The sequence below is a fragment of the Leptosomus discolor genome, chromosome Z, assembly GCF_034619465.1.
Source record: "Leptosomus discolor isolate bLepDis1 chromosome Z, bLepDis1.hap2, whole genome shotgun sequence".
Classification (NCBI taxonomy): Eukaryota; Metazoa; Chordata; class Aves; order Leptosomiformes; family Leptosomidae; genus Leptosomus; species Leptosomus discolor.
This window is the reverse complement of record NC_141419.1, coordinates 31,379,917-31,399,351: the sequence shown is the minus strand read 5'-3', so window position 1 is coordinate 31,399,351 and position 19,435 is coordinate 31,379,917. Positions and strand designations below refer to the sequence as shown.

General features: G+C 40.1%; 1 protein-coding gene across 1 annotated transcript in view; it reads left to right on the top strand.

The window, feature by feature from the left end:
* CAMK4 (calcium/calmodulin dependent protein kinase IV) overlaps positions 1-19,435 on the top strand; it is a 177,197-nt gene that overhangs the window by 148,554 nt on the left and 9,208 nt on the right. Inside the window, exons 6-8 of the mRNA XM_086479497.1 lie at positions 8,606-8,696; positions 10,620-10,694; positions 15,969-16,044. Of these exons, the coding sequence (XP_086335623.1) occupies positions 8,606-8,696; positions 10,620-10,694; positions 15,969-16,044 (242 nt within the window). The remainder of the gene's footprint in view (positions 1-8,605; positions 8,697-10,619; positions 10,695-15,968; positions 16,045-19,435) is intronic.

The window sequence follows — 19,435 nt, the reverse complement described above, 5'->3', positions numbered from 1 at the left end:
AAACGAAAGTTTAAGCAGAGTGTCTGTGTGAGGAACATTGTTAATGTATGTTAATTCTTCGCTGAATTCAGATAGTCTGCAAGTGGGCGGCTCTTATGGATGGATTTAAGAAGAAGCCACTATAGCAGAGCTCTTCTACCTACTTTGATGCTGTGGCCTACTTACAGTTTAAGCGGAGAATTTCATGCCACTGCAAACAGCTAGCTCTCTGCACAAAGCCTGCTCGTTTGGGATTTGTGTGGGAAGGTGTGTGCGATGTACTCTCCTACGTATGTCAGATTGTACAGAAATGACTGTACATGATTTGCTGTGATCACACCTGGTGTAGTGTCATCATCCTTAAGGCTACTTCACTATTCTAAAAGGAGGAACATTCAAAAGATAAAGCTGTTTCCAAAGGTAAAAGGAAGTAGTTGTGGAGACTGCAGTTAAAACTTTCTATAACCTAACTGCTTAATTTAGAACTTCCCTTCTGAGCTATCTCATAACTTTGAATATAGTAGACCAGCAAAGAAAATAAAGAGATTTGGATTTATGCACCTATACTGAACCATTTTTTCATACATTTTTATAATACACAGATTTATTATCTGAAATAATGAATCAAATTAGTTGTGTTAATGCAAAGTCCAAAGGCAGATATTCTTTGTTCCACTAAAACAAAATGAGTTTAACTAAACTAATTGAAGTTTTATGAAAATGTTTGGAAGTAAGTATGTCAAGTAGCAGGCATAACGACATACTCCAATTTCCCAGAGCAACCAATAAAAGCAAGACAAGTACAAAGAATAAGCTTTCTGCAAGATATTTGGAGAAGCTTTCATTATTTGGTGCCTTTCTAAGACTCCATGTTGTTGTTATCCAGATACAGAAATACAAAACTTGCTGAAATATATCCAGAAAAGAAATCCATGTTGGTTTTGCCTTCTGCAATGATAAAATTGTCTTCTGTTCATTCGGTCCCAAAGCTAGTGTGACTGTAGTAAGGGAATGGTGGCAGAGGGAAGATTATACTGTGTATGTGACTTGATTTCACACTTACAACTGGAACTTAGTTGATTCCTGTGAAGCTGGGTTCTGACACTATCATTGACAGTGTCTTTTCTTTAAAGCTCTTTAAGCAAGAATTCTCAGATACATTTCTACAACACTTGTCAAAACAATCACTGCATTTCCAAAATAGTTTTAATTATTGTTTTCAATTGTGTAAAGAAAAATAATTTTAGCCCTAAATAAATTGTTTATACTGTAAGCAGCCAACTCAGATAAATGCATTTTTCCATAATGAGCAGAAATCAAACTATCCAACTCCCAAAGCTGAAGCATGCAGGATTTCAGGCCCTGTTCTGCATTCCAAGTTATGTGCTGCCTGAGAGATAAATGGAAGCACAGAAATAGGCCACTTGTAGTATCCACATTACTGTGCTTTTAAATAAAGCCTGAATCAACTGAAGTAGTGGAATTTTACATGGACTTGAGTGGGGACAGCACAGTTTCAGCAAGATTCTTATGCATCCCCATTCCCCTTTTGCACTTGTCACTCCAACTTCTAAAATGCAGCTTACATGTCACAACATTTTTAAAGATGAGAACCTGAGGTGCAGAGGAACTGCATCATTTGCTCTAGCATAAGACTACAGTAGCTCCAGGTCACATGTTATATCCTTGTATCACTCTGTAATTTTTGTGCAATTATTGGACATGTGATGAAACACTGGAACAGATTGCCCAGAGAGGTGGTAGGAGCCCCATACCTGGAAACATTCAAGGTCAGGCTGGGTGCGGCTCTGAGCAACCTGATCCAGCTAAAGATGTCCCTGGTTATCACAGAGGGGTTGGACTAGGTGACCGTTAAAGGTCCCTTCCAACCCAAACTATTCTATGATTATAACAGGGCATAGGTGCTCGGTATGAAATGTTACATTTCTCTTGTGATTGTTTTGACAAGTGTTGTAGAAATGTATCTGAGAATTCTTGCTTAAAGAGCTTTAAAGAAAAGACTGTTCCACCAAGCCGCATGTGTCTTGTTTTCCGAAGTCTACACCAATGTGGAGTGTATGGCTAAATGTACATTTTGAATGATGCATGTTTTTTTCTCTGTACTCTGTAGATCTATACTGAATAATTATTTTAGACATAAATTATATGGTGACTGGCTTTGCCATTCTGCACCTATAAGGTAAGCTCACTCACCTTCCTAGGAATAGAAAACAGGAAGGTGTGGTTTTTTTCTTTGTCCTGTAGTTTATTTAAACTTTCTCTTCACTCCTTCAGAAGCTTTATCAGTTAACCACATCTCTATCAAACAATATACAGCTGTAATCAAACTAAATTACTGTGCAGTAGCTTTCGTTATGTAATGACACACTTTTGTAAGGGCTACAGAAAGAGCTTAATTACAAGTCTAGACATTCCTGAAAAGGGAGAAAAAACCACACTCTTTTCATTTTCTTAAGGATGTAGTGACTGCATTTATAGCTGAAGGTGTCCATTACTGAATTGGTATGTATGGCTTTGGTTCTCCCTTCAGGACCCTACAGGCTTGATTCTGTAATAAATTAAACATGCAAGTCCTAAATATATTCTGCAGAGTAATAAAACTGGTAGAAATTTTCCTTTTGAAAACATGAGTGAATCTAGTATTCATGAATGTGGCAGTCATATTATAGGCATCCTGGATAGAAATTCAAATAGTGAAGTGATTTAATAATTCATTTAATAATGGAAAACACCCCTGTATTATCAACACTGTTTCAAGCACAAATCCAAAATATAGCTCCAGACTAGCTACTATGAACAAAATTAACTCTATCCCAGCCAAAACTAGCACAGAGACATTGTTGGTAGGGGAAGAACAGAAGGTATCATACATACTTGACATGGGTAAGGTTTTTGACACTTGTCTCACCTGACAGTCTCACAATAAATTAGGGAAATATCATCATACTGATGTGATTTTAACCTGGATGGAGACTGGTTGTACTGACAGAATGTCTGTCGGTGTATCTAAAGACAAGAGTCTAAAGACCAAAATCTTCTCTGGTCTGCTTTTTTAGCATTTTTGTTGACAGTCTCGGATGATGGAATAGAGGGTATACTTATGAATATTTTGGACAACATAATATTTGGAAAAACTGCAAGTGTGTTGGAAAGTAGGATTAGAAATAGAATAACTTTGGTAAAATTCAGTGTCCTTTCTGTAATGTAAGGAACAAAATTGTACATGAACGTCATTATTCAACAGTAAAAACATGGGAGTGGGAAAAAAACAGAAAGGACCTGAAGGTTGCACTAGATCAAAAGGCAAACAGAGTGGGATATGTTGCAAAAAAGGCAAATGGATTTGTGAATACAACCTGTAAAATTCATCAGACTGCAACTAGAATACATTTTTGCATTTTCAACACGTTGGTGCAAGTCAATACAGCCTGGAGGAGAGCAACAAGAATGATCACAGGTCTAGAAAAGACGGTCTGTAAGAAAAGACTGAGCAAACAAAAGTCCTTTAGTCTTAGAGAGAAGAATGATTGTGTACATGGTAACAAGTACTCAAAAGGCTGTTGCAAAAGGGGGATTAATCTGCTTTCTGCCTACGGTGTATAAGAAACAAAGTAATGGGCTTCATTTACCCCTGTCAAGATCCGGATAAGTCACAGGGAAGTACTTTCTAACAGTCAAGATAGTACAGCACTGTAATAAATTGCTTGGCGAAACTGTGGATTCTGTAGTATCAGAGGTCTTTAAGCATAAATTAAACAAACAACTGTTGTAGATGTAATTGATGCTGCCAGGGAGCATAGAGAGGAGTAGATGATTCAGGTTTATTTCAGGCTTACTTTTCTTCAGTTCTGTGTAATAGGTACCATAAATAAAATGAAGGGAAAAGGCCAGAGTTTTAAGCAGTCTTCCTTTGTCTTTTTGTCATAAAATAATCCTATTCCTGTTAGATAGGAACCTGGATTATTAAAGGATGAAACAAAGAGCAAAAGGAACTCTCATGCAGCAATTAGAAAGAAGCTTAAAAAAAAAAAAGAAGAAAAAAAATCTTTCTGCTGCAGTCACAATTAGAGTCATGGCAATTGTTCAGTCATGCGTTGCTGTTGTGTACTACAGGAATAAAGGCCCAAGATGAAGACTGCCTTTATTTTAACGAGTAAGTCTTTCCGAAAAGGGCCTGTATATTATTCCCATCTAGTGTCACGCTGAGTCTGTCATCAACATTTATTAAAGAGTAATAAGGCTATCATACTCAATTTTGCTAGAATATGTTACTCCCAGATTATCTGAGATGCTCTACACTAATAACGCAGTACCCTACTGTGTGCCTGAAGCACAGCCGATTCACCTGCCTGGCCTACTTATATCTCATTGGCCAAAGTAATTGAAAAAGCAGTGTGTGATCATAGGATGCGCAAATACATTTTTCACTATGTATTTTATTTCCTTTACATTTAAATTCACTACTTTAATACAGACTGCTCAGGGTCTCCAGTGTTGCCATTTTACTCTTTCTTGTTCATTCTCTTTCACTAAATTGTATAGCCATATGTTCCTTAAAATCAGTAACATCCCTATTTATAGCACCTGCCTTGATGTTAAAAAAAAATATCAGAGAAGAAGGTACGTGAGAAAGCATAATTTCTCTTCCCTGTGCCATTGGCCAGCTGCTCAGATGAAACTGCCTTGCATAGAGGAGACTTTTTCCACGAGGTCGTCTTCTGTAGGCCTTGCTGTGAGACCCTCTGGAGTCTTCTCTTCTGTCTACATCTCATCAGGCCAGACAAAGTGCTCTTATTCTGCAAGTAGATCTTACATTTTAGCACATAGGTGTACAGAACATAACTGGAGCTAAATATGTCCATGTAATGTTGCCATGGAAATACAGAATTTTAATGTAAATATAATTTTTCTGTATCCACCTTATTTTGCTAACACAAATTAGCAAAGGGGCAGAGAACTGCCATACCTTTATTTTCTTTTAATGGTTGGCATTGTCTACTGAAAATTAGAAGAAAGTGAAAACAGGACATTTTAGCTACTATGAGTATCACATCACGATCACATTTTATGTGCATGCTCTGTTAAACTGTTGTACAGCACTATGCATTTAAAAACTCTTCATCCATCCATAGAATTCAAATGTTTTAAAAGTCTCTTCGGTATCTCATAGGTGGGGAAAATGATGTAATTCAGCAATGCCTGGATTGTAAAGTGAGTCAGTATGCTGCTCTGGCTTGATACCTGGGCCCTGATCTTCTCATTTAATCACATTATTTAGTCACATAGGATATAAATAGTAGAGCATTTGTTTTACATCTATTTTACAATGCTATTTGTTTTACAATGAGAGTACACAATGCTCAAAGCTGTACTCCAAACTGGGAGTTTCTTTGAATTTATGCTGCAGAGGCACTGCCTGCAAAGGAACATGATGCTTATTAAAAACAGTATGTGAGAAATAAAGTGAAAAGCAAGCAAAATAGAGTGTATATAAGTTGAAATAAATGTTATACAAAGTAGATTATGCTAATTTAACTAAATCTGTATTTAGGTCAAGATAGTTTAGCTGAGAATACTGTTCATGTATATGTAAGGCAATGTAGTTACCAAGTGGTCTTCAGTACCAGGAGCTGTTATGCTACATGGGGGGCAGAGCTGTTGGGGCTGGTGAAAATTTGCAAACAAGTTCCAGGATATTTACCAAGTAAGGGAGCAATGCTGAAAATGGACACAGTCTTGGAAGGTCCTGTTCATAGCAGTTTGCAGAGCAGGAGATGCACTCAGTGAATGGCAGGTGGCTCAGGCTGGAGTAGACGATGTCGCTGCGTGTGCTGGAGACCTTTAGTAACAAGGCTATTTGGAGGCAGGTATCTTTTACAGAAATACAGCCAGTGGTGTCTCTGGTCACAGGGCTGGGGATCCATGAGACTAGCTGGTACTTTTGTGTGCTTGCAGAATGGGATTTCTGCATCAGTGAAAACACCGGGAGTGGGGGGTGGGTGTCCATCTTCCCCTTTTGTCTGTTAGTTCACAACTAAACTATTGACCCTATTGGCCAACCTCAACAAACTATGACAGGAGTCTCAAGAGGTATGAGATGCCAACAGTAGGTCTGCTAAACTCATGACCTGTCAGCTTGAGGCAGCCCCAGCCACATGCATGGCTGGTCCGAGCACTGCAGGTATCATCTTGTGACCAAATATGAAGTCAAATGAGAAACAGTGGAAGAGAGAGGACAGAGCAGCAGGGACTGAGATTAGGGATTGTAACAACCATGACGAGGTCTATGTGGACCGCAGGGAGGGGTCAAAGGACATACAACGGGTGGGCAGGAATTCTGGGCTAGCATTCTGGGGAGATAAGGGGAGGTGTGGTGGAGAGGGTAGAAGTAGCTGCAAGCGTTGTGAGGAGGGGACACAAGACAGAGCTCAGACTAATGCAGTGGCAGTCTTTGAAATATATGGGCTAGGTTATTGAGGCAATTCATGTTTGGGCATCCCCATCCTGTGAGCTTTCCACAATTGGCAGGCTGGGTAGAGGAGGGAAGTTTTCCAAAAATGGAGTCTTATGAGTTTGTAATTAAAAAAGAGTTCACACTGCAAATTCAATACAAATCTGTTAAAAAGCCAGTTAGTCATGAGGTGCAAGCATGGTTAGCACATGTTGTCGGTTCTTGCTGTCTGAGAAGGAGCCCTGCAAGCCAGTCTCATTTTATGACTTAAAAGGGAGGAAAAGTTGAACAGCTTCTCCCAAAGTTTTTCCCCAAATTTCCCTCCTGCAAAAATGCTATTCTGAGCAGAGAAGAAAATTTCAGTGTGTTCAGCCTCACAGCATAAAATGTTTTTAAGATTACAGGCATGTGTAAAAAAGGACGTGCTAAAGACTGGAGACTTGGCTGGAGCATTTCTCTGCACAAATTTGGTCAAAGATTTTTTTGTGTGAATGAATCGGAAGTGTCTGCTTTCCACCAAGTGATCGTGAAATTTCTGATCCTTCTCACTCCTACAGATACAGCTAAACCAATTTGCAGCACATGAACGCAGATCAGTTCAGACATCTGTTTCTGTCCACTCCAACTTGATTTCTTTTGGTACACTCCCTGTGTGCTGCTATTAACTCTGCGTGTCAAACACATCAGTGCTATGTTGTGGGAGCATCTTTGCTGTAGTTACGTCTTTTTGGCAAATAAAGATATATTTTATCCAAGATGGTCATGATTGTGTGCAGCCATGTAGATATGACCACATTAAATGATGTAGCGGTGTGTAATCCATCAGTTTCCATATATTGTTCCCTGTTTTTACCTTGGATAATTGATTAGCTATCTCACTGTAGGAAATAGAGCTGGGACAAGCACTTAGATTTCACTCTGAAGTAAAGTAGATGAGAGTCTTTGGCTGATCTCCACAAGCCACATCATGACAAATATTGCAACTTTAGGATTTTAGAGAAAGTCAACAAAAAAAATTTACTGCACTTTAAGAAACACACACTTAAAACACACTCAGCATCACTAAAACAATGCCGAATGAAAGAACAATCTATTCTTACTTACTGGTATTTAGTCACTGGTGCCTTACACAAACAGAAATTCTAATGAGATAGACAGTCAAGAATTCATCTCAGGTTCTAACTCAAGTGCACTCTGTAGCTGTGCTTTCTAAATGAATATTGAAATATTCAAACATTTGTCATTTGCTGCAAAACACTGCACACGCACAGGGTTTTTTAATAGTGAAAACACAGCTGAGAGAGATGTTACTAAAATATAGACTGGGAGACTTTCAGATAAGACAGTGTGATTCTACCCTTAAGCATCTTACTTTCAAGGCTTCAGAGGTTTCTGCTGAATGTTTTATCAACAAGAAATACAGAAATTGTTTCACTAGTTTATCCTTTTTTATCTGTCAGTATATTGTATATTTTTCTGTCTGTCTATAGCAGTGTAAGAGGCAGTCACATACTCCAGAAAGTCTTTTTTTCCGTTAGTGCAAGGCAGCAACAGCATCTTTAAAGGAATTCAGTAGTGAGTGGATTCACAGGTACTGGATGTGCTTGAGGAAGACAGATGGATTTTTGAAACTCTGCAGCTGGGTGGTTTGAAAACCCTTGAGAAGTCTGCTGCAGGGACCTCAAGGATTTTATAGTTGGCCCAGGACACATCCTTCATCCTTTCTGCTCAAAGTTGTCTATTTAATAGTTTAATAGTTGTATGACTATTTTCTTCTGTCTCAGAGTGTTATAATGTGCAGAACTTACCTTCTTCTGAGCCAGACTTTCGTATCTCGACGTCTATTAGATTACTTCCTAGAAGCTACCAGTGTATTTAAGAAGTCAATACTACTTTCTGAGATGTTTTTCTTTTCAAATGGACATGATGCTATCTTTGCCTTCCCAAAATTGTTTCCTGTTTAGATTACAATATGCATCCAAGGATCCTATGCTGAACAGATGTGCAGAAAACAAGCTGCTGAAGATTAGTTAGGTCACTGTGTGTCACACACATAGCAGATTATTAGTCTGCTGCTATAGATTGTTAGGAAGATATCAACTTGACCATATCATCTTATTCTCACTTATATGTTTTGACTTTCTCTTTTTCTAGTACCTACATGCAAATGGGATTGTGCATCGTGACCTGAAGCCAGAAAATCTGCTCTATGCAACACCAGCACCAGATGCACCACTAAAAATTGGTAAGAAGCATTAAATGTATGCTTCCCTAATTCCTTTGTACCAGTAATATGTGCTAACTCATGTTTCCAGTATATACATTTCACCACCACTTTATTCAAAGCTAGTGCTTATGCTCAAATGAACAGTGTGTTACTTCTTCAGCAGCACAGCTGTGCATAGTGTTTTTAAAAGCAGTACAAAACTAGATGCTTGCCTAGAGAATTTACAGACAAAATTGTGCAGAATGTGGCAAAGAATAAAGTGCTCAGAAGGAAGAAGAAAGATCATGAGATCAGCGTACAGCTGTGTGAACCACTTCTGAGACCCTTTTTTTTTTGTTAAACTGTTATTTTAAGAGGAAAGATTCGTTGGCATGAAAGTACAAATGTGCAGATAAGAGGTAGAAAGCAAACTGAGCAAGGCTGCCTTCTGTTTTGAAGGCAGATTTGAGTGATAAGAAGTGATCTTTGCAGTGAGCGTAGGGAACCTATCTAAGCGCGGTCAGCACCACAGTAGGGATGAAGAGGGACAAAGTGAGACAAGGCTGTCCTGAATGGGGATGATTATGCTAGTTCTGTTGGGGGTGGTGGCTGCTTGCAAAGGGCATGATCTCCATGCTGGGTGTACTCAGTTTTTACTTGAGCTTGCTCTGTGCAACGCTCCTGAGCTGTATGTAACCAGTTTGGAAATGTCACCTTGTGCTCCCTTACTGGCAAGCACGGGAGTATGCAAGGGGTGAATGTTGACACATTCATCAGACCAGTGTTCATTGTGGGTTTCAGGAGCCAGATTTCCACAAACCAGCCTTAAGCAATTTAATATAAATTTCTAGGAAAGTCTTGCATCTCAGGATGATGGTATCTTAATTTACATTTTATCCTAGTTCTTATCTTTCCTGGAAAGACTCTAAACAGCTGTAATGTGGTAGTTTAATGCAACACCCACTGGCCTTGGTTTGATGGCCAGAGTGGCGTAGGGGCTTCTGAAGCATTTTCCTAAATGCTGTGATTCTCCATCTGGTTAAGATTATTGTCTTGTTTAAATTGAGATCTGATTTATAATGCGTGGCAGTGTTTATAAAAGTAAAGTATATTTCGATTTAGATAAATAATAATGCACAAATGATAACCATTTAGGGACAAGTGAACCCTAGCTCTGCATTTCTAGAATAAAATATGAACTATTTTTATCCTGATTTTGAGTCAAAACATTCTCATTTATATTCACTGTAACAAAACAAAAGTACTTTTATTTTTCCTATTTTAAGGCTGGATTGTCATCATCTAAATTGAAATTTGAAGAGGCTCAGTTTATTCTCAGTGAAAATTAAAAGAGCTGTAAAGACTTCAGATTCTATGTCTTTTATAAAATGAGTCATGCAAGTACGATGTGTAATATCATGAAGGCTCTTGTGGTCTGAATAGTAATTCAGGGTGGAAACACTGCAAAAAGGGTGATCAGTACTTCTCCTGGCACAACCTCCACGCCCCTAGAAGCATGCCCTTCTATGAAAATCCTGCTGGGATTTTGTCTTGCAGGGGCTGCATACTCTGACCCTTATCCAAGAAATCACTGACGCACAATATTTTAACCCAAAATTGTTCTGTTAATTTTATTGTATTACTCACAGAGCAGAAGCTGAATATATACCTAAAATGCTTTTCTGGATCACTGCTTGTACACCCTTAGGTACCCCATTGTTTTGGCTTTGTGCAGTCTTCAGGATAAAATATAAGCTACATTTCTGTCAAGCAAGAGTGAGGAATACTCATACAAATTTTGCTTCTGGATTGCATTCTGGGTAGCTCCTTTAAATTGATCCTCATCTCTGGAAATGACAGTACTGTTCATTTAATGCATAAATGTTTATTTACAATACAATGTTAAAAAAAGAGATTTTACAAGGAAGTAAGAACATTAATATTCCTAAACAATCTTCACAGCTGACTTTGGACTTTCCAAGATTGTGGAAGATCAGGTGACCATGAAGACAGTTTGTGGAACTCCAGGGTACTGTGGTATGTTATTCTATTATTTACAGTCTGCTACACTTAATGTGAGGATGTTACATTTTCTCTTTCCAAGGTGAAATGCTTCTTCCTAAGGTCAGAATTCAAAAAGCCCCTAAAAAGCAGAAATAAAAAGCTAAAATTCAGAACCAGCACTGAGTTAAATTTTTCTAAACTCATATTCTTTAGCACTGAAGCTTAATAGTCAAAGCATATATTATGACACAAATTCATTACTTGCATGGAAGTAAGTTTGACTGTTGTAAAAATGCTGAAATTACTAAAATAATACTGGAGAGGCATCAGCAGAAATTTGGACTATGAAAGGTATAATGGAAGACACTAAAAATTTATAGTTCATAACAATTATGAATGCTTGAATATTGCTTACAGTGAATTTATCTTAAATTTTTTTTTAACATAGAGGAAATCAGATTATTCCTTAGAACAGTGTCGTAAATTGATCCCCTAAACCCAAAACATTTCAGTAAATACATGGTTTTAAAATGCAGGCTGGACTCAGACCATTCTGGTCAATGCTGGAGTCGGACCTGTGTAACAGAATTATGAGTGCAATATCGAGGAGCATCTTGTGACAGATCTTGTCAACTGGCGTAGATCTAGTCATCTCTTTCAGCAGTAAAGAGGCTTTGGCACTTTTAACCCTTTTTTCTCCTAACCAAAGTAAGAACAAAATCATAGGTTTGCTTCAGTTTTACTAGGACAGTGAGAGTCAGCATGAACCACTGCTTACCAAAATGACTAATTTGTCTGTGCATTCACAATACTTCAACAAGCACAAGTTTATGGATAACTTCAGAGCAAACATCTAACTCATAATCTTAGCACCATATTACACAAGGATGGTAATTTTGATTCCTTTAGTAGTTTAGAAATTAGGAACTTATATACTTAATGATGTTGGGTTTATATTTTTCGGTTGGTGGCCTTTAAGGACAATTTCTACTTGTTTAACTGTGAAAGATGTGCACGAAGTTTAGAAACTGTTTTTTCTCAGTTGTCCTTTTCTTACATGTTTCTTGGTTTTCCAAAGTCACAGCTAGTTCATGCTTCTTGGTCTTGTAGTTTTAATAATGTAAAGCATCTAATTTGCATGCAAGAAAACCACCACCGATACTTCAAATTAAAACAAATTTCCATAGAATCACATTTAGGTAAAAGTATGTTCCCTCACAGCCTTAGCAAGTGAAAAAACATAGCACTGGTAACAGTCTGTGAAAAATTAGGAAGGTGGGGGTTTTATCCGTTGCTCTGGGGAGAAAATAAGTGGGACAGAGAGTGAATGCTACAATTGCCATAGCTGTGCTATATGTCAAGTATCAGTAATCTAAAGAGGATATCACTAAAAGCAACCCCCAAAAAATCTAAAATCTAAAACCAGAGTTCAAGCCTATAACCTGCCGCAGTAGGGAGAAAGCAGGTATACAACTGATCTTGAAAAAAATAATTTAAAAGGTGATTTGGAGCCCTAGCGGCCCTTCCTTTATGGGACCAGAGCGTTTCACCCTGCCTGTGGAGCAGCAGTGGGAGCTCGTCTTGCTCCAGACAGGGATGTATGCAGCCTGGCCACCCCTGCCCTCAGCAGACGTTTCTTCAGCAGCAGCAGCAGCATCTTCGGGTCGGGGGGAAGTGCACGGGCCTGTAGGATGCTCCGTACCTGTGGACACCCTCCGGCCTGTCTGCGGGCGGGTGGTCTGCAGAGCAGGGCATACCCCTGGTGGGTTCAGTTCCCTGTGGTGGTGCAGAGCCATGCAAGGCTGAGCAGCCAGCAGCTGGTTGGAGCCTCACAGGCTGCCTGGCAGCTTTCAGCAAGGCATGGTGTGCATGCTGTTGGGCTCCCAGTACAGCACCCTTGTGCACAGCTTTGCTGTCCCAGCAGGGACAGCTAGCTCCTGAACATGTGCAGAAGCTTGTCTGGACTCCCAGAACCAGATAATAAGTCACAAATGGATCCTCCAGTGCCAGAATGTGCAAATGCAGGAGTCCCTCCAGCAAAAGAGGGTTGCAACTGCCTCTTCAGTCTGCTCGCCCTTCATTGCAGGGCACTTCCATGTCAGCACACCAGCTAATGGCCAGAGAGGGTGGTGATCTTGTTTACACCAGGGCAAGACTGCTGGGCTTCCCATGATGGATGCTTACCTCCAGCAACTCATGTAATCTTGTGGAGAAACCTATTGCTGCCATTCTTGCTGAACTCTGGATCCTGAATGGGGTCCTACAAGAGGCTGCGAGTTGCTAGCAGTGTGCTGCTGGGTAGTAAGAATCTCAGGTAGTTTTGGACAGATCTGAGCCAAGCCATGTGGAAACCAGAGACTTGGCATTTGCTTTTATAACTGTAGAAGCAAAGGAAAGAGGGCACTGGAGAAGACCATAAGATTACTCTGATACCTCATAGCACAGGTGACAGTGCCATACAGGTGGGATGTCTATTACCTGGCATGACATTCTCTGCCAAGCACACACAGGTGCCAAGTATGCTTTAGAGTAGCACTGAATCCAGTCTGCTTAGTTTTGTAAAACTGTACTTCACGTATTAACTATTAATGTTCTGGTTTTCTTCTCTCATGACAGTTATACTACAAATGCCATAAAACTGTAATTAGTATTTAGCTCTTTTTATGCCTGTCTTTGTATACTATAAAAACATGATAAGGCTTGTTCACATAGAAGACCCCTCAGAGTAGGGACAGCTTGATGGGGAAGTTTGAGGCTGAATGTCTGTGCTGAGAAGAAAGGAGCTTTGTGCCTAAGGTACAGACCTGCAATGCCTACAGATATGGACCTGCAGTCCTTGATTTACGACCTGAGTTAACTGACCATGCAGAATTCCTGGTACCTGGAAAATATTCAAGCATTACTTTCCAGAAGTGGAGGAAACCCGTGAGGAATACCGTTGAAATGCCAAATTAAGCTATAAATAATTGACAGTCACAGGCTGCCAACTCCCACATTCTGCCCACCCAGCTATCACCAGCTTCTCCAGAAAGGACACAGCAACAAAAAACACACACTGGAGTCTGGATACTTCGGCATCAAGGCTTACCAATCTACAGTACCTGGGATGTGCAAAGTGATGTAGAGGACTGAAAGCAAGAAGATGGTCACAAAGAACTTAACTTACTGAGCCATTGTGCTTTTGGTGAACTTAACAAGAAGGGCATAAGTGATTTCTGAGAGTAGCATCTAAAAATAAGCCAGTGCAGAGCAGTGATTCATGATCATTCTGTTACAGCCAACATCTAAACTAACAGCGATGTGTCTGTCAGATCCATTCACCAAAAGCAAACTTCTGGAAATATTAGAAGATCAAATTTGCAAGATGTATAACTGTGTAATCACAGTCCAGATAGCAAGGCAGACCTGTATGTGCGAGTCTTTGGTGTCTTTTGTGGCCATTTTACAATACTGAGGTGGAAGGAGGAGAAAAGTGAAAGAAGGGCAGGTAGTGACTTCTACTTATCCTAAGCAAGATCACTTCCCAAGAAACATTGCATACTCCAGAAGAGGAAGCATAGTGGCCATTAAACAGGAAAACTGTCCTATTTACTTCAGAATCTCCCATGTGACGTTAATAAACATGTCAGGGAGAATGGTGGTTAACATCTCTTCTTGGTCTGTCTCCATCTCTTTCTCGGAGGTCATTGTCTGCTTTGCCTGTAAGCTCTCCTATTAGCTACAGGTTGACCTAAGTTAAAATCGGTTGGGATCTAGTGTCTCTTCTCAAAATCAGGCCCTCTCTGTTCATCAGTTTACCTAGCAAATGAATAAGGAGTCTGGGAAAGTCTGTGCTTAGACCAGCAAGCATTTGCCCAGCTGCCAGCTGTATGAGTGTAGCAAACTCAGTAATTAGTGTTCTTTACCTTCTATATTAATGGTTTGTAAAAATGCTTGATGTGTTCCCTGCATGGTAAATCCTTCAGGTAAGTTGAAGAAGTCTGAGCCAGCTGCCTGGAGGCTGTTAGTGAGTTGTGTATACTCCAATTAAAATCATGCTTGGGGAAGTTTTGCTCCCCTGGGGTATTGCAGCACGTTCCTCCAGAGAGCTAGGTGCCCCAACGTAGACCTCCCACAGGCTGGGAGCAAAGCAGGACCATGCCAGAAGCCTGGGACAGTCAAGAAGGACAACCAAAGCTTCAGGCTGAGCAGGGAGCTGTCATACATTTTGGGAAGTCCCAGCCCCTCTTGGCTCTGCTGCTCATGGCTGTGAAAGTGTAATGCAGAAGGTGAAGTGTTGTGTGCATGCTGCAGCACTGATATGCATGGATGTAGCCAGTCCACTGTGCCCCAGAAATGCAGCAGCCATCCCATGTGTATCATAGAGCCTGTGGGCTCAGGGTCTGTACTGCCATTCCATACATCTGAAAGTTGTAAGTACAGATGCAATGGTTGCTACTGATAGGTGGAAGTGTGGCTCAGCAGTGTTTTTTAATTGTTTTTTTTTCCAAATTAGTTAGGTATTTTTGTCTGTGGCCAAAAGGTGAGGGAAGGGAGGGCCTTGCCTCCCCCAGTATCAAGCAATTCCATTTCCTCCTCTGGAGATGTGGCGTTTTCATCCTGCCACCTCAGGAGCTTTGCCCAGGGAGATTTGCCAAGCGGGAGGCAAACCTCAACTGTGCGTGGAGCTACAAGCCCTGCGGGCACAGGGCACAGGGACGCTTGAGGTAGGCACGTCACAGTCTGAGTGTGCAACCATGCGCAGTTTTAGTCATACACAGGAGCAGATACTGTCTGAGGGATACAACAGTCTGCTCAGCTTTCCTCAAGGTGTGTCCATCAAGCTGCTTGGGCAGAGATTGGGTCCTCTTTACTGTTGCAGAGCCGGAGTCCCCCGAGACTGCCTGACCTTTCTACCCACTCTGCACCGCAGCAAAGCAATTGCCTGAAATGGTCTTGTTAAAATAGAATACCAAAAATAAAGCCCAAATAAAGTACCAAGTAAATAAGTAAAATACTGAAGTGAAAGTACCATATCCATTGTCACACTGCAGCTCCAGTACTACTGTAGCTTTCTGTGGTTCTTTTCACAAACCTAAAAAGCAATTTGAAACCAAAGTCTGCTTTGCATTTTATTCTGGCTGTGCTTAGGCATGACTTCTGTTGCTTTGTACACAGTGAAGGGAATCATTTGCCTAATTAAGGGCTTAAAGGAGCAGACCCTAACTTTTTAAAAGACACGAGTGTGCAGAGAGTTTAAATTGACTTTGTGAGTGTTATTTCTGCATTCAACTTTCATCTTATTGACAAGTCTTTTATCATCTGCAGCACCAGAGATACTACGGGGATGTGCCTATGGCCCTGAGGTGGACATGTGGTCTCTGGGGATTATCACCTACATCCTGTAAGTGCAGACAGCGACACGGAGTGGTTCATTTGTGAGCACCTGCAGGTTTTTAATGATATTATGAGCTGTGCCATTGGAAAACATGAGATCCTGAACTTTAATTGTGATATTCCTAATCTTATTTAAGTAAGTCAAATCGTAGAGGAGCATGGCAAAACACTTAGGTTATACATTTGATAAATATAATAGTTCTTAAACAGCAACAAGGTCAGCACAGAATCGTGCTATTAATGTGAATGAATAGCAGCAAAGCTGCTGAAATGAAAAATACATGCCTACAAGTGTCAGAAAGCATTTTTTTTTCCTCATTCACACAAGCTGTGAGATATACTATGATCCTAAGTAGCTTCTCAACTGCAGGTGGGGCAAAGAGAAGTTAAGGTCGTTGCAGTAGTTTCACAGAGCCTGTGAATATTCCCAAATGCAGCTGCCCTGTCTGTGTCAGCTGTGAAGCTGCAGCATCAGTGTTGCTGTCTCACAGCATCTCAGCCGGGAGGCAGGGAACAGCCCTGGATTCTCTCTCTGTAAATCAGCCCGATGATAGGTTAAACAATTAATGTTGAAGTCTTCCAGATAATTAGAGACACTGTTGACAGAGGGCTGTGAGTGATGCTGGCCATACATGTTTTAAACAGTTGAAGTTGCAAATACAGACCAAAATTTTCAGACACTTGTGTCTAAAGGTAGGCACTTGTGTCTGCATCTTAGTATGGTTAGTCCTAATTCAATTGGTAAGCATTGTAATTATTTTATTTTATCAATGGAATCTTTCAAAGGAAGATTATTGAGAAGGGAAAGTTGTATCTGATGTATCGACACTTCTCTTTATGGGAGAATATCTAACTTCATTTATTCCCTTGGCAACACTAATCCTAAACTGGTTTGTGTAGTTGTATATGATTTCTGCAGGATGCCTTTTATGGGAAGGAAATGGGATTTTACACATATACATTAAAGATACGGAGGATTTTATACATCCAGGTCATTTTCTTTCCCCTTCTAAGAGTCGTTAACTGTGTCCAGCAAGTACAATGTGTAATAATACGATTATTTTCTTTATGTCTTTTGCAAAGAAAGGATTATGTTTTCTAGGGTTTATTTGACAGTACTTGTAAGGACATATAAACACTGTCAAGGAAATATCAGAAAACATCTTTTGTTTTGTGTATAAGCTTCAGTTAAGTCATAGGTCTCCTTTTGGGCGCCTGTAAATAATAGGCTACAATATTCCTATTTGTGATTTTGTTGTCTGCTCCTTTTAAAATGTGAATCTCTGCCTCAAGGCCTGTTTCGAGTCTGTAGAAGATCATATCTCAGATATTGGCTGCCAGGTGATGATTTCTGATCAGTTTTAGTGGCCCATGCACGGCAGAGAGATGTGAAATTTTCCAGCAGGGCTGTCTCTGAGATCGAAGAGGTGCCTTTTGTTGTCCTTTTGAAAAGATATCTAGGTTAAGCCTTGGGTTTGCCTAGTTATTCAACAATTAAGAAGTAGCCATTGTGCTTGAAACTGAGAGCCTTCCTTAAGCAGAACTTGCTTTCAAGTGAAGGCAAGCTCCAAGTGAGAATGTACGGCAAATTCCTGTTTGAATATATGGAGCAGCACTTGCTATTGTGGCCTTTCAAAACCTTCCAGCTATTCAGGAGATGTTCCCAAGCCACATTAAACCTCTACACTGGTGTAAAAACAAGTGTGTGAGCTCCTGCTCTGAGAGGGACACCACCTACAGATACTCCACTACTTCCTCCTTGTGTTCCTCTCCTTCTCCCCTCTCAAAATCCAATTTGACCTGCAGGAACAAGCCAGGCAAAAAGGGTGCTAGTCAAATCCACTTGGCCATCTCTTCAGTTTAGCTTTAACAATATTCCACATTTAAAACTCTTCTATTGAGTGTAAAGCCTTGTAGATCAACATTTCTGATGGATTAGCAGCTAAGACCAGAAAGGTACATGTACAGTAACTAATTCATTGATCTTGCAGCCTAAAGGACAATGTTGCATGTCTCAGTCTCATAGTTTAGCGGATGTACAGTCAAAAAGATATATTGCTGTATGTGCCTCCAAAATAGAGTGGATGTAAGAGTTAGCAACAATGCTATGGAAGACACGCATAAAACTGTATCTTCTCACCAATACAAAGTGCACTTACTATGTCAGTAAGAAAATCTTTGACACATATTTTGACAGAACAATTATTCCTGAGGCAATTATGTTAAGACCTGTTGATGCTAACTGTCATCATTCCAGGGAAGCCACACTTATAGTTTTAACAGGAAAGAGGACCTGACCTTTTGTATTCCTACAGCAGCTTAGAAATGCTAGTGCACGTTTGAGATGCAAATACTGGTCAACAAATACAGAGGCTTTGCCTGGAGTCAAAATTGCATGGATTTAATTAAAGGTATTTTTTTGCTAACTTACTTAAAAGGGCACAAAACACTGTCTGTTCATTTCTGTTTGATTTTGAAACTGCTTATATTGATTTTTCTTTATTTGGTACATAATTGATTTAAAATGAACCACAATAATAAAATGAAATTTCATAATAAGATGAAATCAAGAGCAGCCACGCGGGGTCTTACCCTGGTTTAATTTATCTAATTTGAAATCATACCTCTAGTTTTATTCATCTCATTTGGCATGTAGCGAAAAATCTGTCTGCTGAAATGGAAAAAAAAGTTTAGGTAGAAGCATATCCGTAGAAATTGTTAATGAGACAACAGTAGGTGATAGTAGTGAGCTATGCTGAAAATATTTTCAGGAGTAAATAAAGAATCACTTAGAAGACTTCCAACACAGGTGCAGCAAGCCTTAAGCATGATCTCACTGTATGTTGTCAGCTACCTGGTATCCAGAAGCCAGTTTTGGCTGAACCACTTAGTGGCCCAACAGCCCTGCTCAGCGAAATTACTTTATGATGGTGATAGGAGCCAACCTGAAGCAAGCTCAGAAATGGTGGTGGGAGAGTCAGGAAAATGGGAGGGGAGCAGCAGAGGGACTGTGACTGGCTCCCACCTACTGAAGCACACGGTGTTCGGAGGATGGATCCTTATGTTTTGATCCATCTCTGCCAGACTTGGAAATTAATAACACACCCAGAACGTGCTTACAGTGGAGGAGAAAACCTATGCAAAGTGATGCAGCTGTTCCACCCACAGCTACACACCACTCCCAAAACCACATTTCTTCCTTGAACGTCTGTCTCCTTTTGCAGGACAGTAAGCACACTGATTGGGTTTAAAAACACAAAACCAAGTTAAAATGTAAGGTTAAATTTTCTAGATTTGTTGCTGTCTTGTTCTTTATGGTCTGCTGTTGTTTTCCTGTCATCATCTTGTTGCTTACTGCATTTTCTGGAGGCAAAGCAGCAGATAGGCTTTCTCTTTAG